The 25,354-nt window shown below is 34.1% G+C and overlaps 5 protein-coding genes, 1 long non-coding RNA gene and 1 pseudogene across 6 annotated transcripts; 4 read left to right on the forward strand and 3 right to left on the reverse strand.

Annotated features, from left to right (window-relative positions):
- Nucleotides 1-2,796: 2,796 nt before the first annotated feature.
- Nucleotides 2,797-4,189, reverse strand: LOC147930201 (zinc finger BED domain-containing protein RICESLEEPER 2-like; annotated as a pseudogene).
- Nucleotides 4,190-7,776: 3,587 nt separating this feature from the next.
- Nucleotides 7,777-8,132, forward strand: LOC104730406 (defensin-like protein 159). The gene is made up of 2 exons (XM_010449567.3): nt 7,777-7,835; nt 7,951-8,132. The coding sequence occupies exons 1-2, from the start codon at nt 7,784-7,786 to the stop codon at nt 8,130-8,132; spliced, it is 234 nt and encodes a 77-aa protein (XP_010447869.1). The 5' UTR covers nt 7,777-7,783.
- An 877-nt stretch (nt 8,133-9,009) lies between these two features.
- Nucleotides 9,010-9,550, reverse strand: LOC109128135 (defensin-like protein 163). The gene is made up of 2 exons (XM_019233934.2): nt 9,392-9,550; nt 9,010-9,298 (listed from the first exon to the last, which is right to left on the reverse strand). Exons 1-2 carry the CDS (start codon nt 9,441-9,443, stop codon nt 9,120-9,122), a joined length of 231 nt encoding a protein of 76 aa, XP_019089479.1. The 5' UTR covers nt 9,444-9,550; the 3' UTR covers nt 9,010-9,119.
- Nucleotides 9,551-15,313: 5,763 nt separating this feature from the next.
- Nucleotides 15,314-15,852, forward strand: LOC109128096 (putative defensin-like protein 158). Its single transcript, XM_019233877.2, has 2 exons — nt 15,314-15,471; nt 15,595-15,852. Exons 1-2 carry the CDS (start codon nt 15,411-15,413, stop codon nt 15,765-15,767), a joined length of 234 nt encoding a protein of 77 aa, XP_019089422.1. The 5' UTR covers nt 15,314-15,410; the 3' UTR covers nt 15,768-15,852.
- A 392-nt stretch (nt 15,853-16,244) lies between these two features.
- On the forward strand, nt 16,245-18,160 carry LOC104730407 (acid phosphatase 1-like). The gene is made up of 3 exons (XM_010449568.3): nt 16,245-17,037; nt 17,279-17,488; nt 17,869-18,160. The coding sequence occupies exons 1-3, from the start codon at nt 16,619-16,621 to the stop codon at nt 18,044-18,046; spliced, it is 807 nt and encodes a 268-aa protein (XP_010447870.1). The 5' UTR covers nt 16,245-16,618; the 3' UTR covers nt 18,047-18,160.
- An 801-nt stretch (nt 18,161-18,961) lies between these two features.
- LOC104730408 (uncharacterized) lies at nt 18,962-20,694 on the reverse strand. The gene is made up of 2 exons (XR_015575607.1): nt 20,311-20,694; nt 18,962-19,513 (listed from the first exon to the last, which is right to left on the reverse strand). It is a non-coding gene; the product is annotated as an uncharacterized LOC104730408 (long non-coding RNA).
- Nucleotides 20,695-22,138: 1,444 nt separating this feature from the next.
- LOC147930202 (acid phosphatase 1-like) lies at nt 22,139-23,555 on the forward strand. Its single transcript, XM_087477897.1, has 3 exons — nt 22,139-22,593; nt 22,868-23,077; nt 23,297-23,555. Exons 1-3 carry the CDS (start codon nt 22,202-22,204, stop codon nt 23,472-23,474), a joined length of 780 nt encoding a protein of 259 aa, XP_087334023.1. The 5' UTR covers nt 22,139-22,201; the 3' UTR covers nt 23,475-23,555.
- Nucleotides 23,556-25,354: the final 1,799 nt, after the last annotated feature.

Below are 25,354 nucleotides of genomic sequence, written 5' to 3' on the forward strand. Positions count from 1 at the left end.
TCCATGAAAGTTTAATAAGACTAATAATCAAATCATACAACTGGGAATAAAAAAAAAGTATAAGACACATACAAATTCTTACTCACCTCTTCAAACCATACATTATTTTGATCCGGTCTTAGCTTAAAATCGTAGATGGATTCGCTGATAATCACATTTGATTGAAAGATTTTTTGCTACAAATCGTCACTTTTGATCAATCGGATATCTCTGTAAAAGTAAAGTTTTTCCATCTTCTGGAAAAGTCTCTGTGTTATTTTTTTCCTCCCTCTTTTTCACGAATCAATGTCTAGAAAGCCATAATTGGCAAAATAAAAAGCTAGAATGCCAAGGTTTTGTTTTTAATTTATTTTATAATTTATTTTAAATAAAAATAATCAGAAAAGACCAAAAACCCCCTATCTTTTATTCATTTGATCTAATGACTTTTAACAAAAAATTTAGATCTAAACGAGAGAAGAAGATGAACGTGAAAAAAAAACCATCGAAGAAGATGATGAAATCGAGAGAGAGAGAGATGAACGTGAAATCAAACAAATGAGTGAAGAAAGGTGATCAGATCCCAGTCGCTGATGGATTTGTGTTGGTTTCAAATCCGGTGAAAGAAAGTTGGTTGGATTTTGTGACAGATCTGTTAAGATCTAGGGAGGTAGTTTCGAAATAGAAGATGAGAAATCGGTGAAGAGAGGTACTGAAAGTTGACGGCGAAGGAAGCAGTGTAGTGGAAGGTTGACGACAGAGGAATACTGGAAGGTTAACAGCGAAGAATCGGCGAATTAGTGAGTCTAGGGACGCTAGAGTTTTGAGTTGTACAAGTGTACCATTTTGTACCAATTGTACGATTATTTATTAGTTGTACTAGTTGTCCTATTATCTAGTGGTTGTACCAGTTGTGCTATTTTCACTCAGTTGTACCCAGTTATCCTATTATATATCAGTTGCACCGTTGATCTTATAATATCGAAGTTGTACCATTTGTTCTAGTTATCTCGTTATATATCATTTGTACCAGTTGTTCTATTATCATTTAGTTGTATTAGTTGTACTATTCATTAAGGATAATTTGGGAAAATCGCATTTTTAATAGTATACAAATTAAGAGGGCACGCCAGATTATTTTTTTCAATTTATGGCATTCTAGCCTCGTCCCCTTTTTTCACATGGTCGAAACAGAAAAAGAACTTAAAAGGCCACGAAATATAATATGATAACCATCAAAATGTGATTAAGCAAAACACGGGCCCAAAATATGTTGTTAATTGTATTATAAATATTATATCCCTAAATATTACTCTTAACTTTCACATATTTCATATTTTTTCACTCTTATTTTTCAGTTAGGAATATGTGAGATCAAATATGTTTTTGCCCTTTTTTGTTATATTTTTTACTTAACCGTGTATTTTTTTTTTGGTCAATTATAATTGTAGTATTTGAAATTTTTATTATAGTTTCTTTTTTCATCAGTTGAATTATCAAAAATTTATATATCACTGTGTTTATAATTTTCTATTTTTTAAACTTAATTTTCATCTATTTATAGTTTTTAAAAAATTTTAACTTATATTTTTTTAATTATATAAGATTTATCATATGTCGTCGTGGTAATAGTTATAGAGTGTGACATTTATCATGATTTATTCACTAATATAAAATAATAAGAATTAATAATCAATAAGATTTGTAAAAGTTTTATTATACCACTAATCCAGTTTAGATTGATTCTGGTCCAATTAGTGGGTCACTTAGAATTTTAAAATACTGGAAAACAATTGATATTTAAAAACATTCAAACATTAATAAAATTACATTGAAACCAAATTGAAAATCAAACTAAATATCCAACATATATGAGTTTGGATTGTAAATATTATACCAAATAAACTTTTTAACAAACACATCGAATTTTTAATGGAACTATTATCGGGTTAATCATCTGACTTTGGTGGTGCCGATTTCCTCTGGTGAAGATACCAATTGTTTTTTATTATTTCATTTCTTTCTTTTGTTTTTCTTTCTTTTAATCAGAACTTCAACCAATACAAAGAATGAGGGTTATATAATTTCAACATAAGATCCGTCTAAAAATATAATGAACTTCTACAATTATGGCCCCTAAAGATTTTCTGTCAAAAATTTAAATATTATAGATCTTCTCACTTAGGCCTGGGCATTTGGGTGTTCGGGTCGGGGTCAGGTTCGGGTAATTCGGGTTCGGGTTTTTCGGGTTTACGAATATAGGATCCGCATAGGTGTTCATATAATTTCGGATCGGGGTCAGGTTCGGTTCCTCTCGGGTTCGGGTTATTTGAGTATTGACTTTAAAAAACCTGTAATGTATCCAAAATATATTTGGTTATGGATAGTACCTACTTGAACATATCCAAAGTACCCAAAAAAACCTGAAATGTACCCATAAAACCCGAATAACTTGAAAAACAAATGCAACAGCATAACTTGAAATCTTAACAAAGAAAGAAGAATCATGTCTCGCAAATGAAACTTAAACATCCCAACAAAGCAAACGAAACTGCATAACATGTCTTAAAATCTTAAACATCCCAACAAAGCGAACAAAACTTAAACTTCATAACAAAGAAAAGCATGTCTCGCAAATGAAAGAAAAAAAGAAAGAAGAATCATCCCAGCATGTCAGCCTTTAATACATTGTCCATAGATCATGACCTGTTACATCAAACTAAACATTTTAAAAACTAAACCTCACTTGAAAGAACAAAAATATGTAAGAGCTGAACTTACCGCCAAGTATAATGTCTCCTCATGAGTCTCTGAGTTCTAGTTGTTTTCATTTTGAAACTCTGAAAACAAACAAAAACAAATGTTAGTAAACCGTTACAACTGAAAAAAAAAAACAGACTTAATAGTTCAATATAATCGGATTACTTACCTTTCTGAAGACTATCAAATAGTTCAATATCAGCAAGGATCTGTGAGTTTGCAAGGCAATCTTTTTCATTAATCTTCATATCTTGTTTCATCCATTGCTCAGTGCACATCAACACCTCCACCATGTAATGAGTTAAACAGCTCCTATGAGGCTCAATGATTCGACCACTAGTGCTGAAAGCACTTTCAGAGGCGACAGAGGACACTTGCATTGCAAAAACATCCTTTGCAATTTCAGATAAAACAGGAAACTTCTGACTATTGAGTCTCCACCAAGACAAAACATCCCATTCTATTCCAAGAAGGGTTTTAGGAGTCTCTATAGCATCCTTGAGATAAATATCCAACTCATCCTTTGTTTCATCATCAAGTCCATTTTCCTTAACCATTTCAGTGTAAGCATTGTCCATCCTTTCAAACTCTGAGATTTCTTCTGCAAAGTCACTTGAGACTGATTCGAATATAAACTGATCTTGTGTAGCACCAGAAGAAGATGGAATCAATTGAGATGATTGTGTGCTTGATCCTTTGTAGTTGACACTATATTCCTTGAACATATCCTTCATGACATCAAGAACAGATGTGCTCATACCCTTAGCTTCTTGACTATCTTTTCCAAGAGTTTGTCAAAGCACATCTTAGCAAACTGCATTTTCTGTCTAGGGTCGAACACACTAGCAACAATCAACATCTTGTTAATGTTCTTGATCCCTTCCCAATACTTAGTAAACTTCTCTCTCATTTCAATCGTCATTTTGCTTAGTTCACTATCATAACTATTGCTCAAAGTCGTGAGATTCTTCTCTATAGTGACAATTTCACCATAACACTTGTATGAACAAGTCTTAGTCGAAGCTGAGACAACCAAAGTAGCAGTGTAGAACAAGCCAAGAAACTTCACTAACCTCTCTATTGCCCTCCAATCCGTGTAAGAAGGTGGTCCTTTCCGTTTCACCCCATCGACAAATTCCAGGAAGTAGTCATTATATAACTTGTCTTCATCCTCCATCTTCTGGAAAGCCAGCCTAAACTTCATGGCTCTTGTCAACATCAAGTATGTAGAATTCCACCTTGTCTTCATATCCATTGGCAAACTCCCCCTAGTCATCTTCCCTGAAACAACCTTTTGCTCAAATGAGTCACATCTTGGACCTGAAGACCGAACATACTGCACTCCATTACGAACAGCTGCCACATTATCACCCACTTCAGACAAACCATCCCTAACAATCAAGTTGATGATATGAGCACAACACCTCATGTGCAAGTAAGTCCCATCTAAGACTAAAGAATCATGCCTCAATAACTTAAATTCTTCAACAAACTTCTTCAATCCATTACTGTTGGCAGTTGCATTGTCGACTGTGATGGTGAATAACTTCTCTATGCCCCAATCAACAATACATTCAAGTAAAACCTTTGATATTGTGTTGCTCTTGTGATCCGTGATATACTTAAATCCAAGAATCAACTTCCTTAAGCGCCATTCTGCATCCACAAAATGCACAGTAATCACCATGTAACTAGCTCGTGTAACTTTAGCAGTCCATATGTCAGTAGTAAGAGACACTCTATGCTGCTGAGAAGATAGCCAAGCCTTCAAAGATGCTTTCCTAGCAGAAAACATCTGAATTATATCTCTACTAGCTGTTCTTCTTGAATGAGGTTTGAATAAATTATACTTGTTGCAGAAATGTCTCCAAGCCATACACTCAATAAACGCAAGTGGCAATTCTGCCAAAATAAGCATTTCATTTGAAGCCTCTCGGAAGACACTCTCTGTTAGTCTTCCATCTTGCAGCTTTCCATCATCACTAATAACAGCTTGTGTCTGACGCCCTTTCCATGCCTTGTACGGTTTACATGTATCCAAATGCTTCTTCAAGTTTGAAGTCCCTTGTTTAGTTGGACATACAAGGGACTTCTTGCAATAGTGACAATCACCCAGATTCAGATTCTTCTCTTGTCTCGTGAAATGGTTCTAGACTTCAGACCATTGAACAGGTACCTTCTTAGGTTTACCACCATCATCATCACCTCGTGGAGCTTCTTTCCTCTTCCCTTTACTTTTATCACTTGGCGGAGGCATCTTACACCTATCTCCTTGTCCTTCTCCTTGTCCTTGTGTGTTCTCATCATTGGCATCGTGGTTGTTCGAAGAATCCATCTACAACATTTCAAAGATAATCGGATTAAAACATGTATGATACTCCACAACAACATCACTCAACATTACATTCGGTCCAATATACAAGAAACCCCAAACTCTCAACATTATATCACATTACAACCGATCCAATATACAAGAAAACCCCAAAAATCTCCAAAGCAAAAAAAAAAAATGGTTCTTTCTTCTTGTAGCATCGATCGTGTCCTGAAAGGTATTGGAAAATACAACTTTGTTCTTTCAAAACACAATATTTTATCTCAACTAGAGATACTAGCTTGACTCCAACAAGTTCATCAAAAGAAAAAAACAGAATCGAACCAGATCTTATGAGAAACGATAAAGACAAAAAGTTTTAAAACTTGTTGAGCATGAGTCTTGAGGATCAAGTACTTAGAAGGGTTTGAACCATATGTGGAAACTGGAAAGCATATGAAAGAAACTACCATGTCCCTATCTAACAAGAACTTCAAAATGGAGGACCACTAAAGCTTAGATGAAAATTTGGATGTGTTCCTAAAGCCGGTTGCGGACTTAGCTAAATGTAGACATGTGAAGAAGACCAAGTTGATCACCTTCTACAAGGCCTGCGAAGTAGATAATATGATTTGGAATCTCAAACCAATCTGTTAAAATCAGGTTATATATGTGAGAAGCTGAGAGCACATGTGGAGATGATAAACACTAATGCTTTGCTTCTTCTTATTGGATTACTTTTGCTTTTTAACATCTTTTGGATAATTATATAATTCAATCAGTTGAACTGAAATTCTAAATTAACAAAACAAAGAAGAAAGAGGAGAAGAAACACCTATGAACAAAACATGTATGATAATATACAATGATATTTTTATTCAATAAATGAAACAACAAGAAAGATCAGAGAGGGTGACTATCACACGGTTAGTAAAACAACAAACTTATCGATATAATAAAGAAGAAGCAAACAGCAAACCTATCACACGGTTAGTGACTATCACACTAAAGAAGAAGCATCAACTTGGAATCAATATAATAAAAACGTAGGCAAAAGTCTCTACCAGAATTCTGGGTTTGTAAACAAAACAGCAAACTTATCGAAATTTTTTCATGATTTAAGATATTACTAATTTACCACATTAAGCTATTGAGGGTTGACTTACAAGCCAATTTAGTCTTTTACACCTAAAATGCTTTTTCAAAGTCGATTGCCGTGTACTCTTAAATTAAAATATGTAAACATTTCACGGTATAATAGCTTGTTCAAGCAATAAGAAAATAATCATATTAGATACAGTTCGAGGGAGGCTACTGATTGAGATTAAGGAAGAGAATTCGACCCAAAAGATCAAAACTAATGTGAATCAAACAAGTACAAATTCGACCCCAAAAAAACAAGTATAAAACAAGTATCAATTAAAATCACAACAGGTTCAAGTTCAAGTAAATTAATCAAGAGAGTTTCAGACAGAAAACAATCAATAATTAAAAAAAAACAGAGGAGAATGAAACTTACGAGTTCTAGCTGCTATGAACGGAGAATCCAAAGATGAGACTAACAGCAGAATTAGGTTTTGAAGATCCAATTTGAGAGTTTTGGTTTGTAAAAGCCAAAGATTCTTGAAATCGGACAAAAATTGGCAACTTCGACATGATTATGCAAAGTAAAGAAGATTCACAAGGATTCAAGGAGAGGAGATTAAGGTAAACGGAAATATGGCAATATATGTGATATCATGTATAAATGTGTTCTCGGGTTCAAACAAATACCGTCGGTTCCTCGGGTTCGGTTCAGGTAATACCCGATACCTGTGGGTATTTAGAAACAAAAACCGAGTGGTTACTAATACAAAAGCGGGTCGGGGTCGGGTTGGGTTTTTGCGGGTCAGGGTCAGGTCGGTTCCTCGGGTTTGGTTTATTTTCCCAGGCCTATTCTCACTACTTTTAATAAAATACAAACAAATTAAAAAAAAAAAAAAAAAAAAAAACTCTGCACAAAAATGCGGGTCGATCCATAGGTTTTGTTTACAAAAATTAACACCAAATATTATAAATCTGCATGTACGTAAAATAGTCTAAACCTAATTGCAAACTTAGTTTTTTTAAAAATTAACTCCACACGTATGTACGAGTCCAATCCCTAATATATTACACTACACAAGTTACACATTAATCTTTAATCTTTTAGTATCAAGATTGAAAAAGAGTAACGGTTTAGAATATAGATTAATATGGGTTAAAAAGAAGAATATTTGGAACATGATAGATTTCCATTTCCGTTGAGTATATATTTTCGTTGCCATAATCAGTTTCCATTTCCGTTAAGCACACTTATGAATAAATGTATCAAATAATTTGAGTAATTAGACTTAGAAATAGATCAGTCCGTACTACAATTAATTGAGGACACCGATATTGTTTTTCTATAATTATGGTTGATGTATATTGTAAAGAAACCATTTAAAGAAAGATCTCTTTTCGTCCAAAAACAAAAAAGGTAAGATTTCTAAAAAATTTAAAAGTTAACAAAAAATTAGAGATCTTGCTTTGATAGTGATACTTAAACAATGAAAAAGAACACCCCGTACCTAGCAACCAGTATATAATAGTATCCACATAACCATTTATATACAGCCATTTAAACATTAATCAAAACAAAGGACCCTTCCGTATCACCTCTAGTTTCACAAAACTTTCGGTCTTTGTTTAGCTGTAATATATATATTGATCATGGCCAAGTTATCATGTTCTTATTTCCTTGTACTCATGCTTGTATTGTCAGGTAATTTCATACTTTTTCATATTTATAAGCATCTAAAATAGACATGTACATGATAATTTTATGGAATTGTGATTGATCATGCTAATATATGTAACACGATGTTTTACTTTTGTAGCTTTTTTAATGGTTGAAAGAGCTGAGGGGAAGCTATGTCATGTGACGATTGTCAAAGAAATGCCATGTGATATTGTCGATTGCCGTTTAAGCTGCTTTAATGGGTACAATGGAGTTGGCAAATGTTTTGACGATCCTAAAGTCGGAGGGACTCAAAATTGTGGTTGTCTATATAACTGTTAGATGTGTTTTCTTTATAACCATTGTGGTCATTAGTTATAATAAAATTAAATTTATCACTTTCTTAATTGATATGAATAAAAGATCTTCATCCTTCCGTATATCATCCATTTGCAGTCTGAATGGTTTGTTTTGGAAAGCTTCCGAATACTAAATTAGCTATCATTTTACTGTCATGATGATATTCTTACGATGTCCACAATATGATATTTTTCCTTGTCCATTTTGAACAAAAACATAGTTTAAAATCAGAATAAGTAACCAACTTAGAACAATAAGGCTTCTTTGACCAAAAAAAAAAAAAAGGCTTCTAATACCATATCAAACTTTATAGATTATAAACTAAATTTAAAGTGGATGCCACGATCGAACGCAGAAGGGATTGGGATTCACTATATGCTGATTCGTTTTACAATTTTTTTGCAAAAAATCCATTCACTTCTCTTTTAATATTTCGTAACTTTATTTATACTTTGAGATTTTTATGTTACTAAAGAAATATTCCGTTTAACCAAAATAATAAAAATAATAATTCCAAGCGTTTAAAAAAACTGGTAGAGAATAAATGTACAAATTTATTATTTGTTCGTTAAATGTGGAATTAATTAATCAGCAAAGAAATTATAATGAGTTTGGTAAAAAAAAAAACAGAACAATTTTAACAAAACAGAGTAGGGTATCGTGAAACAGAGCACACGAGACTTTTGTAATTAACTGTTGCCTTTCGAACTGAACCAAAGTTGAAACTTCGTCGGTTAAGTTTTAAATTTTGAAATTTCATCGGTTTAAGAATGAACTGGTTAATCATAAATAAACCGGGTTTTCATTGACAAGCAAATAAAATATTTTGTAAGGTATCATTTATAGGTTGTCCAAAAAAAAAAAAAAAAGGTATCATTTATTAATATGATCATATCGTCCAAATACATGTATGTAGTACGTCAAAGTATAATTTAAGGCACCATTTAAAGATTGCTTTTTCTGTCTAGACTAACAATTGTAAACGCAAGTGCAAAACTGGTTTTCATTTCCGGTACAGACGCCATTCCCCTTGTACTTTTGATAGCAAATTGGTATGCATTCTTGAAAAGTGCATGGCTTGCTAAGCTTCACGTTCACAGAACATCTTTTTATATTTGCCCCCTGTGCACTTGGCAAAGCCAACAAAGCTAAAACGAGAAAATAAAATTTATTAAAAAGATTACAAATGGATCTTAAATGATGATGATATAGCTAGAAATACGATTTCAATTCATATGAACCTGAGAGAATAAAGATGGAGATGAGCAGATACGAACACAATAGCTTGGCCATGACTTACGGACAAATTAGATGATATATGTTTGGAGATTATTTGTTATTTGTTTGGAGATTTTTTTTTTGATATTGAACGTTGATAGAGAGAGAACGTTTATATAGATTACAAATGAGTAGAGAAACATAGATTAAAACTCTTTTTAGGAAACATGCATATTCAAAACAAATGTGAAGACTTTAAGTCTTTGACCAAAAAAAGTAAAGTGATTTGAATCAAATTAATGTTAAATAGTATTAAAAAAAAAGAACTAAAAAAATCCATTCACCTTTATATAGGCAACGAATAAATTAATTTCCTTTTATTATTCTCTAATTTTTATTTTATGCTTTGACATTTTTATATTATTAACCTAAATAATGGAAACCTATTATCCAATGGTCAAAGGTTTAAGAGTTTCTATATCCCAAAAAAAAATTAATGTAATGAGGACCATAGAAAAAAAAATGAAAGATGGGACCTAAGTAAATATGGTTGGTGCTGTCGACGTAAAAATTAATAAATAACACCATGCCATTCAATTTCTTGCATTTACCAAACCTTATGGTACGATACAAATGAAAATTTTTACCGTTAAATTTGCAGTAATTTAATATAATAAAGTAAGCTTACACCCTCTAATGAAGCTTTATTTATCTGTCACGTGGCACCTCTGAATCTTTTAAGTTTTTTTTATCTCATGTTTAAGTTAATTATTAATAGATTCTAAATGGTTAATAGACTACAGAAATATCTCGACTTCTCAAAACAAAACTGACGATATCTCACAGTTCCCTCTTCTCCTCTTTCTCGTCTCTCTCTTCCCAACCCCTCCCCTCTTATCTATTCAGTTACCGCTAGAAACCCTAATTAATCTCACCTCCGTTTTCATGGTGTTTCGTTGATCAACAACAGAAATCTTAAATCAATATTTCGTTTGTAAAAAAATTATGTTAACGTCATTAAAAATCGTAACAATGATATGTGGGTAATTGAGAAACACACTCTTCTATTTTTGATTATTATAATCTAATTAAAATATATATAAGTTATTTTTATATTTAATTTGTTTGTGAAATGTGACATATTGTCATGTAATTTTCTTATAAATTTATTTTGTTGTCTCTTTTTAATATTTTCTTAGCTAAATATATAATGAATATTATATAATATTTTCTAATTTCAGTTATCTCTCCTTACTGGTCCATTTAGTGTCTTAAACATATAATATTTATTTTTAATTAAACCTAAAATACAACATATTTAATCATATATATTAATGCATACTTTAAATATACACTTTAGTACTAAATTGTAGCATAAATTACATAAATTGTGAATTGACTGTTTGTTTTCTCCATTCACTTTCAGTTAAGTACCCTAACAATTATAATTATAACTCTTCTAATTTAATTTTTGGAAAATGTAACTTCCTTCACTTCTTATCCTATAAATAATCATTCTCACATCCTCCTCCATCATATCTCAAATCCTAAATATTTTCTTTGCTTTTTTGTTTTTAATGTTCTTGCATTGGTTGAAATCTCAATGAAGATAATATTGTAAGAGTTTAATAATATACTTTACATTGTTTTCCATTTTATTTCTTCTTGTTTTTATGTACTTCTTTCTTTACTTTAGATGTTAGATTATTTCTTACACATTCATATATATTTATTTGATTCTTAAAAATATGTAATGTTCTAACTTCTAAGGAAAGAAAATTTTGTAATATAATTATGAAATATCAAATCAGTTTTTCTTAACTCTCTCGTACCTCTAACAAAAGTGTAATACATTTTTAAAGAATACTCATCATTATATTTAGTTTCTGATTAAACATATAATTACATAAAAATCATTAAGCTATACTTATTTTATTCAAATATGTACTTCAACAGGATTTATCTATATAAAAAACAATATAATATTCTATTTTCTATCTAGCTTTTACTACAAAGATGAAACAATTATAACTAAGTCTAGCAATATAAATTAAAATGAGAGCAATTTAAAAAGAGACTTAAAAGTAAAATTAATCTTTGAAAATTGTACTTTAAAGTTTTGCTTGCATTTCATATAATTTTATAGAAAATAATTTCGTTTCTCGCATTTAATATTTTAGTTTATGTGTTAGCTTATATGAACAACTTAAATTAATATTGAACATCATAGTTAATTTTTATTTTATCATATTTTTTATCCTCCCGCAGGATATAACCTAGTTGTATAATAAGATATCGACTATATAAGACGATCTTAGTTAGACTATCGAATATTTCCATCGAATCATGTATAAATTAATAGTCATCCGCATATCTGTGCATCCAAAATTTAAAAATATCGTTACAGCATAAATATTGACATAAGATTAAATTTTAACTAGATAAAAACTTAAAATTAAAATTATTTTTAGCTCTTGAAACCTATTGACCAAACCTATAGTATGTAAATCGAATACATTAGATGTGCAAAAACTAGTATCATAAAAATAATAAAAAGCCATCCCGATACCCACAACCAAATATATATACAAATTACTCACAACTAGAAAATGAATATATGAAAGGACTGTATGATTGATTCTATTTTTGGATCTCGAAAATGCGAATCATTGAGAGTCTGAGACGTGGCCACGACTTCTTGACTTAGATTCTTGATGATAAGAAAATTAATGGAGCAGCTGAGCTGAAGGAAAAGACGAGGAAACATGGAGTAGGCTCAGTCTCTTCTTTATCCAATTTTCAGTGGTCCAAATTAATAACCACCTTTAAAAAATACCCATAAAAATCCAAAATAACCTATTATCATCAAAGGATATAATTTAGTTTTTTCTTAAAGCTAACGACATACTAACATAATCAGGGGATAGTGTTAATCTATAGATATGGTGATGAACTGATAGAAACACAATAGTTTTGGTATAGCGTGCTAAGAACATTAGGGAATAATGTTAATCTAATAATTATTTGATTGATCTGGTTGAAGACTGTAACATCCGCAAATCAAATTTGGTGATTTCGCGGTGGAAGTCGATCGACACCATGGGAGTGTTGATCGACACCAGCTTTTCTGATTCGACCATAATGTTTTAATTCGTCGTTTTGGTTCGGTCTGGTTCAATTGAAGTGTCAAACCGATGTATTTGTAGAGAAAACTTGACATAGGTCATGAAAAGAGATTGTCTTGGCCGTTTTATGAGAAAAGAGAGAAGAGAGAGTGTTCTTGAGGGGATTAGGAGATTCTAAGCTGTTTTGGTGAGATCTATTCTAGTGGAGTGGAGATCTTGTGCTAGGAACAAAGGAGAAGGCTTCTAAGGGTTGGATTCGTCGTTGTTGAGTCAGAATCTTCCTGCAAAAGAGGTGAGTGCATGACCATGGCTAATCTAAACCTGAGAATCCTTTGTTTTGCTTGTATCGTTGTTTTTTGTGGTGTTTCCTTGTATGTTTGTGGTTGGGATGTGGTTCCCATGTGTTTCCAGGACTTTTGGATGAGTTTCGGACGATTTGGAGGATTTGGGAAGCGGTTCTTTGACTTTCGGCTTCATGCAAATCGTGTTGAAGAGGCGGTGTCGATCGACACCAAGTGAGGTGTGTCGATCGACACTTAGGTAGTGTCGGTCGACACCAATCTGTTCAGCATCAGTTGATGTTCGTTTTTCCTAGTTTGTTTGTGTTTGGTTGTTAATTGTTAAACATTGGTTCTCAGTTGCTTGTGTGTATAGCCTAGTAGATGGGAGGATTGTCTCACTAAGTATTTATGATAATACTTACGCCTCTCAATTGTTGTTTATGGTGTGCATGTATCTGATGTGGAATCATGGCGATGAGGACTTGTTTGTGTATTGTTGGTTATATTGTTTATGTTGGAACCTAGGATAGAGTTATGTTAGGTTGTTGGATAGAATGGTTAAGAATGTATTTCTATTATTGGTATGTTTCGGCTGTGTATATTGGTTATTGCTGGTTTAATGATGAGCTGTAGTTTGGGTTGGTTGAATTAAATAGTATGGGATGATTAATTATATATATTACATTTATTATTATTGAAAATAAAATAAAAATAAAAAACAAAAAAAAAAAAATGGGTCGGATTGTTTCAAAAACACTTTTTAGTTTTTAAGTATGATTTTCTGGGATGGATATAAAAAAAACTTCTATGTATAATAATAGATTAATAATACATATATACTATAAAATAAGCACAAGGAGAGGAAAAAAAAAACTCTTTCCATGAATTAATTTAACTGCTATAATTGAATAGGGTGGGAAGGTGCATATAGTAATCAGTGTAGTCAATCCTACACTTTCAACATTCATTCACATTCTTTTATCTCTGCTTATATGTATGTTTTCATGTCTACCCTTATATATAAATGAACACATAATAGATGTCAAAAAAAAAAATGAACACAAAATAATAGTAAAAAGGTTCTTAAGTAGCTTCCCCCGGCAGCGTCGAGACCGATCGGCGTCGCTGGACCTTGGATCTGTAACCTTCGTCCTCCCCTCTCTCCGCTCATATCTCTTATGGTTCTTGTTCTCTTCACCGGAGGCCCTTTGAGATTTCAGATCTCGACCCCGGCAATGCGTAAGCTTCAGCTCGTTCCCCTCTTCCCTCCACCTCCGTCCATCCCTCTCGGCGACCTTGATCCTCTGATCTTGCAACCGCCTCCACAAACCCTAGACCGCCTCGGTAGTCGTGATTTCTACTCCTCGATCTGGCACATCCCACAATCAACTGCAACATCTCTTCGCTCCTCGGATCTACATCCACTCTCCAAGTGTTCTACTTGGTCGCAGATGGACGGGAGCTCTGTTTTGATGCCGGAGCCATGGGAGATCTTGATGGAGATTTCAACAAACCCGGCGGTCCCTATTTCCCTGATGACACCTCCCTGGCCCAGGTTTGCTCTCCACTCATATCTTAGCTACCTGTTAGATAGTTTACCTTGGTTAAACTATGTCATAACCCCGAACTGGTACCTAATCCGACCCGATTTAGATAATGTTACATCAAGCTCAAACCTGTTAGCACCGTTGTTGTCTGTTTGGTCAAGTCGAGTAATTCTCGAGAACAGATCACTGGTTCCTTCTAGGTTGTTTGATAATCTCTTGTGTCGAGACCAGTATGTATCCGGTTTTGAGTTGAACTCTAGCCCTTCCCACCCTAAGCAATTTGTGTTTAGTTTAATGGTCTCTTTAATCCGAAGACTGCTTTTGAACCTTAAACCAACATTGTTGCTAGAATGGCATAGGAATCTTTTGAAAACCCTGTTCGTTGGATACCCTAGGGATGCTCCCATATTTAAAGGCAATTTGGTGCAGGCTGGCATTATGATCCCATCTCTATGGAGTGGTGATTACCGGTGCTCTACCATTGCCCTGTCCATACCTCACCAAACCTTAAAGATCTTTAAACCGCATAGTTGCTACTTCTTGAAGTCCCTGAATATAACCTTAAAGGTTAGTGGCATTATGACCCTCACTCAAAGGAGTAGTGGTTACCACAACCCTCTAAAGGCCTACTCTACCAACCTTGGACCATCAATTACCTTTGTAGTAACCGGTCATCAGAGCCTCAACACCCATACTTGAACCTTTGGCAACGTAGCTTTGTCATTCTCATCTCCGCCAAGTCTTCGAAGATTCAAGACAGTGGCTTTATACTCTTTTGACCTGCTCATGGAGTCTGCATCGGTTTGCCTTGACCTTACAAGTTTCATATTGCTTTTAAGCATGTGGTTGATAGCTCTCAAGCTCTTCATATCGACTGCATTTATCTATCTATGTACTTTTACTGCTTTATGTTTATTGTATTCCAAACAATCTATGCCATGTATGTTATGTTCTATTTAATGGAACGAGAATACCTCTTTGATCAAAAAAAAAGTAGCTTTCATTTGTTATCTCTAATTTTGAAGACAGAACTTTCATTTGTTATCTCTAATTTACAAAGCATTAGTAGCTTTCATTTGTTGTGATACAATGATCATGGCCAAAATACCATGTTCTTATTATTTCCTCATAATCATGCTTGTGTTCTCCGGTAATTTCATGATATCCCCTTCCAAACATGAAAAGTATTTTTCATTTTTTTTTACATTACATAAAATATTTTAGTGGGCGCACATATATCACCTCATAACATGATTTTTTTTTTTTTATTCAGCGGTTGAGAAAGCTAAGGGAAATCTATGTACTAAAATCATCAATCCAGAAACTCCATATTCTGACCTTGTTGACTGTCGTCTAAACTGCTATATGGGATACAATGGAGTTGGAAAATGTTTGAAAACCAAAGTTGGTAGAGATCCTAAATGTGTTTGTACTTATAATTGTTAAAGAGACAAATTCTAAATAATCATATTTTAAAATTAGTAAAATAATTTCTTTGATTCTATATGAATAAAACTCTGGAAGTTCTTCAGGCCTTCTTTTTTTTTTTTTTTTTTTTTTTTAAAGATCAACGTTCTTCAAGCCTTCTTATGGTTGAACAACAATTGGAAAAAAATCAGAAGATTTCAGTCACCTTTATTGTTAAATTTTAAAACAATTACGGCTAGATTTGAAATAAAAAGGTGATGATTAATTATCATATCTTTACTAACCAAACTTTCAGAGCTCTCCAACAGTTCTTGAATTCTTATGATGATGATGAACAGATTCAAAAAAAAAAAACAAAAAGTCAAAATATTTTCATCATTTTTTAGTTTTTATTTACATCGTTATTCATAATATATGTTTGGATAATTTTAAACCTGTACAATAATAACCTACGGTATGTATATACCGTGATTTTAACATTCTACCATAATTAGTGAAACAACCATTTGACTACATATGCTTCCTCCGAGGTCTTGTTGCGTAATAAACCTTACGACTATAAACATAACATAACATCCACAACTAGAAGTCTAAAGAACTCGATTATTTTACCAATTTAACAAAAATTTCATCAACGAACTCTTACTTCCTCTATTAATTTTTTGAAAACGTTTTATATACAGTATCTATTTCAGGCTGTAACTTTATGTACCCTTCGAAAGTTCATAATTACATCAACGTCGATCTTTTGCAATAAAATCACGTGCAAGATAGTAAGACAACGTAGTAAAATTTCACTTTAAATTCAAGGCCAATCTTGTTTATCCATATATATGCACAAGAAGAAATAATTGAGAAAAGCCTCAGCAATGACGTTATCTCGTAGCCGCTCGGTTTCCTTCTTCATCCTCGCTCTATTCGCCGTCTTGATCAATCCAGCGATCTCTTCACGTGCATCATCCTTCATCAAGCTCCCTAACTCTGACGAATTTCCTGACGAATCTCCCGACGAATCTCAAGTCATCGCTCACTGCGCGGCCTGGAGATTGGCTGTGGAGACCGACAATGCCGGCGAGTGGAAGGTGGTTCCGCGCGGATGCGTTCCCTACGTTAAAAACTACTACAGCAGTGGCCAGTTCGACGCGGATTACGATGTACTCGTTGTTTACATCACCAACTACGCTAAAACGATCAAGCTTGCCGGCAACGGCAAGGACGCATGGGTCTTTGACATCGATGAGACGCTTCTCTCAAATTTCCCGTACTACAAGGCTCATCATGGTTACGGGTAATAATAATGCCCCATGCTCTCTCCATTAATAGCCCTTGGATATTGTTTTATTCATAATGTTTTTTTTTTTTTTCATTTATAAAGTCGTAATGATTATTATTTGACTAACTTCGTTGACAATTACATCTGGTTCTCGGTTTAGTTTTTTTTTTGTGCTATTTTTCTTATTTAATTTGCATTATTTTTGCTATATATCGTACTAATTGGTGCAAGTGATTTTGTTTAATTGTGGATTTAGGTCTGAGCCGTACGACAATACTCAATTCAATAGGTGGGTGGTAACAGGAAAAGCCCCAGCTTTTGATGCGGGCTTGAGGCTTTACAATGCTCTCAAGGAACTTGGTTTCACAATCATTCTCCTAACCGGACGAGATGAAAGTCAAAGGAGTATTACTGAGAAAAATCTCCTCTACGCCGGTTATTCCGGTTGGAACCGACTCCTCTTGAGGTAAAAGCTATGACGTTTTCTCTTGTCTAGTTCTGTAAACTTGAAATCCTAAATCATTATCATATACCAAACATATAAATGATTTAGGATTTTAGATTAACTAAAACTAAAAGAAATAAACATGAAAGAAAAAGACAAGGAAAAAAAAGATAATGGGTTACGTGTGTGGTGTGACTGTTATAAGAGCTATATATGAATAATAATTTTCTCTACGATATGTGACTTAAAAATAAAAATAAAAATAAAGTGATTTTAAAATCTCAACGGCTCTAAAACTTATTTCACTAATTAGCTAATTTGGCCATCTAGACTAAACTTATGAACCGGTCATGAGGAAAAAAATACTAAGGTTTAGTCTTTGGTTAATCTAATTGATGCAGGGGTCATGAAGATCAAGGGAAATCAGCAACACAGTACAAATCAGAACAGAGATCAAAAGTGGTTAAAGAAGGCTATACAATCCATGGAAGTACAGGCGATCAATGGAGTGACTTGCAAGGTTTTGCCTTGGCCACTCGTTCCTTCAAAGTCCCAAATCCATTGTACTACATTGCTTGATAATCTGACTAGTGATATTTTGCATTGAGTTTTCGTATTTATGTTTGAATAAGAAACTTATGAATGTATTCCCGTAATTCACCGAAATAATGTACCCTGTCCTTTTCTTGTTTAGTACGATTTTTCTACGAGTGCGAGAAAAGAGGACCGAATAAAGATTCCAAATAATTTGTAAGTAAAACTGTCGGCGTAAATCAAGTAATGTTATTGATTATTCCAATCCGTCCAAGAATATATCCGGTAAAATCATTGGAAAAGATTTGATAGTACACTCATATCCACCTGAATGACTGATATATTGAACCGTGCATACCCCTTGACGTAAATAAAGGTATCAGTACCACTATCAGAGCATCATTACTCCAGTACTCCTCTCAAGTTACTCAAGTTTTAATTAATTATATAATTAATACTAAATAATTAAAGCAACTCACTTAGAACTTCAACAAAATCATCCCTCCACTAAAGTTACTCATCATCTAAATAATTTTTTTTTAAAATTTTTGTTAATTAATTATCAAATTTTACTAATCTATTATGAATAAAACAATTATTTATATTACATTAAATAGAAAACAATAAAATTTTACAGAATTCAGAATGTTAAACATATTTTACAAAATTCGGAATATTAAACATAAGATACAAAATTCAGAATATTAAACATATTTTACATAATTTGAAAATATTAAACATATTTTATGAAATCGAAAAAAATACAACATAAATTGTAATAGAAGAAACATGATACGAAAAAAAAATGAACTCGATTCTATTGTTAGGTTGCACCAAACTCCGGTTCCTTCTGCTTGTCTTCCACTATTATGTCAACTAAAAGGTTTGTATCGATTCTGAATAATAAGATGAGTGATTTTATTGGTTACCAAGTTTTAGACGTCATATTAAATATACTCATTCAAATAATTTAGGCATTCTATATATTTCCATCAACACAAAACGAAAGAACAAAGTTTCATTATCATATTAACATAAAATCTCCCTTACAGTTTTACATATTACCAAACCGAAAAAGACAAGAGGAAGAGAGGCCAACAGCTCTTGGTTTGAGTTTGATTCTTGCTTTAGCCGCCACCGTTTCTTAGACTTAACAGCCACAACGCCTTTATAGAGCTTCACACGATCTTTTAACCCATATCGCCGAGGCCACAGGGTAAAATTTCCTTCTCAGCATCACCATAGAACCCAGTAGTACTTGACGAATCACATAGAAAGTACCAACTCCAAGCAAACCCAGTAGTAACAGCAAGTAAGAAAGTTGAATACTAAGTTCAAATAACTCCGCAACTTCTTAAATAGGTTCGGGCTTTATGATTTCTGCTGCTGCCGCCAACTGTGGATGAGCAGAAATCATTAACATGCTCTGCCCCAGCAGAAAGGTGGATCCTCTGATTGGAAGCTTCTTCAAGGAAGCTTTGTTTAAAGCTGGTAAGCCCCTTCCAGAAATTTCTGCAGACATCATTTAGAAAGTAGAGATCCACATAAGGTGAGAATACAAAGACATCTGAATCCATCAAATCTGGTTGAATCACATACAGAATTTAATAGTATACATATCAGAAGTCAAGAATCAAAACAAGTAACAATTAGATAATTACCAATATAACAGCAACTGAGAACACACAACACAAAATAGTTTAGAATCCATAGTAATCAAGAACACTTTATGAAACAGACTTAAGGAACAGGCTGTCTCGCACCTTCATCTTCTTAGGAGGCAAGCTCAAGCTAATGGCTCTCTCTGTTTAAAGATCTAATTACATCCACTTCTCCCACTAAACTAGAGCTCTCATATGTCACCAATCACGATTCACTTCTCCCACTAAACAAGGCCCCAAATATACCAGCATGAGAAGCATTTGAGAACATATGATTTTACTATTTTTAGTTAACCAAAACTAGAACACCAAAACCAATCCTTTGTCCCGTTCGTGAATCTGTATTCCTTACCAGAAACTTCACAAAAAACCTCCAGAAACTAGGATTTCCCACAAATCAACAATGTTATTAGCCATTGAAATCATAGACAAAGACACATCTAACCCAAAATCAATATGCTTGGAGCTTCAAAAAGCCAAACATGACATAAAGATTACTTCTCAAAGCACTTCAGTGATGAAAGATTAAACAAATTATTTGATCATACACACTCGTCAATTTGACAATCTTCACTAAGCATGTGTTCTGTTCTAACTAAATCATAATAATCTACTCAACGAAACAAAATTATAGATCAGAAGACAAACCATAAATCTTCGATTCGTTAGCCGGTGGACCTCGCCGGACCTCCACCGTTATCCCACCAATCCTCCGCCGTCGTTGTCCTACCACTGTGAAACCTTCGCCGTCGTTTCCCTTGAGAATCGAAGCGGCAAACCCTAATATTAGGGTTACGCCGATTTAGACTCCAATTAGCCTCCGGATGACCATCAACCATCGAGATTTAGCCGGAAAATTCAATCGATTCATCGATGAATCGCATGTTCTGTCGCCCACGAACGAGAGAGAAGAGAGAAGAGAGATGGTGTCGGGAAAGAACGAAAGAAAATTTGAGGAAAAAAAAATACCTTTTATATTTCTGAGTCCACCAATCGGCAAACGCCACGTCGCGTTACTCAATGGGTTACTCCAATTGCTTCCGGCAGTACCGATACTCTGCTTATTGGACACAGAAATGAATTTTTTAATAACATATTGGACCCCAAATGTGAGAGTAACCCACTGAGTACTCACCAGTAAAAATGGTTTCATTATCAATAATTGAATAGGAACAGTATGCTCAGCTAGTTCTACATTGAAGAAAATATTTTTTTGAAGTGTACTGCAGCGGTACAAGGTTAGTGGTAGTCATCAAAACCATTAATTTAGAAAATATTTGTGGAACCATTTTACTGGATTTAAGCATTTTTTATACCTTTTGTATTCTATTTTTAATGTTTCTTAAAAATGATACTATGGTCAAACCTAAAGAGTTATTATCGTTTGTCGAGAAAATAAAATAAAACAGTATTCCCTCTGTTTCACAAAAAATGTCATTTTTGCCTGATTTTTTTTTTCAAATTAAGTGTCATTTTAGATTTTCAATGTAATATTAAGCATAAATTTCCAACTTTAACCTCATATTCATTGAAGAATATCAAGAGTCAATATCAATTTTAAAGGTATAAGAGATATTTAAATATGTTTACTTAATTTGTATGTAAAGTGTCAAAATGACACTTATTACGAAACAGAGGGAGTAATAATTAGCAGGTTTGGGATGATTCACAGAAGATGACTTAACGTGTTAACACGCTTATTAATAATTAAAATTACTCCCTCTGTTTTACAAAGAGTGTCATTTTGACCAACTACACACAAATTAAGAAAATTTTGAATTATACATATATACCCCTATTTAATGAGCAATTTCTCATTTAAATCTAATAGAAAAAGCTTTGGGTTAAGGGTAAATTTGAAAATTTGATATTAAAAATCATATTGGAAATATAAAGTGACAGTCTTTGTGAAACAAAAAAAATACTCCAGAATGACACTCTTTATGAAACAGAAGGAGTATTGTTTTGGTAAAAGTGGCAAAAAGATAACCAATACTGTATTAAAGGCTGAGAATTGAACATGTTACCTTATGTAGAAAGCATTAATCTCTAATTAGTCAGTCAATCACATAGCCAAATCCGCTTCGCGACGCGATTGCAACTTAAAACTAGATCCAAAAAAAAAAAAAACTTAAATTTTCAATTGAAAAGTAACTTTTAGTATAAAACTCTGTATGTGATTAGCGCGTCATAAAGAATTAACCTATCGTTTTCTTCTTTTTGAACATCTAATATATAAATTTGTTGAATGTCGAATCTTGACCTATAGTGTTTCTATACATGTTTCATTAAACTATATATGGTCAATTGGTTATTACATTTTTTGGAAACGTTTTAAATTACCACTTTTACACCATCATATCTTCTAATCCAGCCTGTGTGTGAACGACTGAACATTATTGTAGTTCTCAATAACAAATCACGCGGGTGTAATACGACAACGTTTCATCTATTTTCATCTATACCAATCTTCTTATAATACCATCTGCACACAAAGTCAAAATACTTTAGAAAACCAAAAAACAAAGCCTCTCAAAAAATGTTATCTCGTAGTTCAAGCTCGATTACGTTCCTTTTCATCGTCTCTATACTAGCCGTCTTACTGAATCCGGCGATCTCTTCTCGGGCCTCCTCTTCATTCACCAAGCACCCGCAACATTCTTCCATCGCTTCCCTCTGCGAGAGCTGGAGATTGGCCTCCGAGACCAACAATGCAGGAAGCTGGAAGGTGGTACCGACCAGATGCGTTAACTCCGTTAAAAACTATATCACTGGAGGCCAGTTCGACAATGATTACAACATCGTTGCTCGTTACGCTATCGCCTATGCTAAAAAGGTCAAGCTTGGCGGAGATGGCAAGGACGCGTGGATCTTTGATATCGATGAGACGCTTCTGTCGAATCTTGAGTACTACAAGGCTCATGGTTACGGGTAATTTTATGTCCATAATCTCTCTTTTATTAGTCCTTGGATTTGGTGTTATTTACACTAATGTTCTTTTTTCTATAATCAAGCTTTTTTATTAGTCATAATGATTGTTTGACTAACTTCGTTGACCATCAAACCGGGGATATATTTGTACATGCAGATCTAGTTCTCGGTTTCAGATTTTTTTTTTTTTTTGTGTGTTTTACTTTTGTATGCATTATTTTTGTTAGTGTATACTTGCTTATTGGTGCAAGTGATTTGTATATGGTGGATTTAGGTCTGAACCATACGACGATACTACATTCAATGAGTGGGCGGTTCAAGGAAAAGCCCCAGCTTTTGATGCGAGCTTGAAGCTCTACAAAGCTCTCAAGAGACTTGGTTTCACTATCATTCTGCTAACCGGCAGAGATGAAAGTCAAAGGAGTGTTACTGCAAAAAATCTCCGGGACGTCGGTTATTTCGGTTGGAACCGACTTCTCTTGAGGTAAAAAAGCTATACCAAAATGATTATAATCTAGTTATGAGTACAAATTAGGAAGACTAAAGTCTCTTCTATAAAATATTTGAAAGTAAAAAACCAACATCTCTGAAAAATAATTTACCAATCTACTAAACTATTTTGGCCATATATATTCAACTTATGAACCGGTTCATGATGGGAAAAGAATACTAAGGTTATTTTTGGTCAATGTGATTGATGTAGGGGTAAAAATGATCAAGGAAAAACAGCAATACAGTACAAATCAGAGCAGAGATCAAAAGTGGTTAAAGAAGGCTACAAAATTCATGGAAGTACCGGCGATCAATGGAGTGATTTGCAAGGTTTTTCCGTGGCTGCTCGTTCCTTTAAAGTCCCAAATCCGATGTACTACATTGCTTGATCATCGACTACTGATATGTTTAATGATTTAGAATTTATGTATGAATAAGAATATTATGAAAGTATATCGTAATTCACCGAACATAAGGACCGCTAATTCTTAATGTCTTATGTACCACGCTTTTATTGACTGATATGCCTGAGAGAGAGAGAGAGAGAGAGAGAAAGAACAACTATTTTAAAAGCATCTTTTATTCATTCTCCAGGAACTCAAGGTACGATAACATTTAGAATGTATAGGTCTGGTTTAACAGCATATGATATAGTATCTCAGCATATGAAAATAAAAGCGCAATAATTGGTTTTATCTCCGACACAAACGCCGTCCTCCGCTTCAGATGTGTACTTTATTTTACAAAGGTCGATGCATTCTTGATATGTGCATGGCTTGCTAAGTTTCACCTCCACAATACATTTTTTGAAATCCAGTCCCTCTACATTTGGCAAAGCCAACAAAGCCAACAAAGCTTAAAAAAAAAAGGCTTAATATTTTAGAAAGCTATGCTTTTGAGTATATAAAATAAACGAAAAAGCATATACTATTTGAAAATTATTAGTTCGGAGGAATCAAACCTACAATTCTACATATATAAGATAGTTTACAATTGCAAAATTTAGATGCAATGGCATAACTAACTAATCATTTATCTAATCTAATCCATCAAGTCACAATTAAATGTCTCGTTCAATAGGGGTTATTGCTAATTTGGGCGTTATTTTGATTGATAACAAATTTATATTATCGAATCAATCTATAAGTTTTTTTGTCTAATTCTAATTAATATTCATAAGATTCTAGATTTGAGAAAGAGATGTATGTGTTCTTCCAATTTGTTCATCACAGACGAAGGCGCAGAGAGAAAGAAAGATAACAAAGCGGCAGCGGAGATCAGACATCTCCCAGAATTTTTTTCTTTTTTTTCTCTTTTTTTTTTTTTTTAAAAAAAAAAAAAAAAAAAACTTATATTCACATTAATGGGCTTTCCACTAAAGTGGGCTAGGCCTTGAGAAATTACAAGATATCCAACAATTACAAAAAGAGGTACATCGGAAAATCAATGTTGTTGCCGGAAAAGGGGATCGGAACTTGCTGATAACCGATGACAGAGGCTCAAACACTAATGCCAGTGGATGCAAGAACGACGGCTTTGCGTCGGGAACACCAGATAAAAACCTTGACGGAAGCAACCAAATTCCGTCGCAGCTTCTTCTCCGGTGACCCTCCTGACCCGCTACCGATCTTCCGGCATGCTCAAGCCACCGATCAAAGGCTCCGCGAAGACAGGTCCCAACCTAGCAACCTGCTCACTCAGAACTAACACCTCTCTTCTTCTTACAGCGACCACCGCGACCCCATGTAAGACTTTTCAGATCCGGTCACGTGGAGGCAAATCCGTGGTAGCTAGCAGAGGATGGTGGCTCATTTCACCCTCCACAAACCAATACCCACGAAAGCCCAAGACATAAAACATCCTTGGCTAACCACCGCAACAAAGCAACACACCCTCCTGTCTCCCACCGACTTCCGCCGCAAACCGCAGCTTCGATTGGGTGAGTGAGCCCCGAAAGAAGCTCCACCGCGAGCAAACGCGACTTGATCAGAAGCTTCTCGACCCACCAAAAAATGAAACCACAGCCGCATCGGGAAGGAGACACAACCACACTGCTGTCGCCGGAGAAGAAGACTTACCCACCACTGCCTTCTCCTTGCATTTTCAAGACCTCCATTAAGCGCCGCCCAACCTTACCTTGCACCGAACCAAACCCTACAACAAAGCCACGCCTCGGCTGGAGGAGAGAGGACCAGATCCGGCGTAAGAGACACCAAAAACCGATCCACGGAGTGCACAAGAAGCCCCCCGACTCTCACGACTCACCACA

This window comes from Camelina sativa, chromosome 12 (genome assembly GCF_030686135.1).
Source record: "Camelina sativa cultivar CO46 ecotype springtype chromosome 12, ASM3068613v1".
NCBI classification, from domain to species: Eukaryota; Viridiplantae; Streptophyta; class Magnoliopsida; order Brassicales; family Brassicaceae; genus Camelina; species Camelina sativa.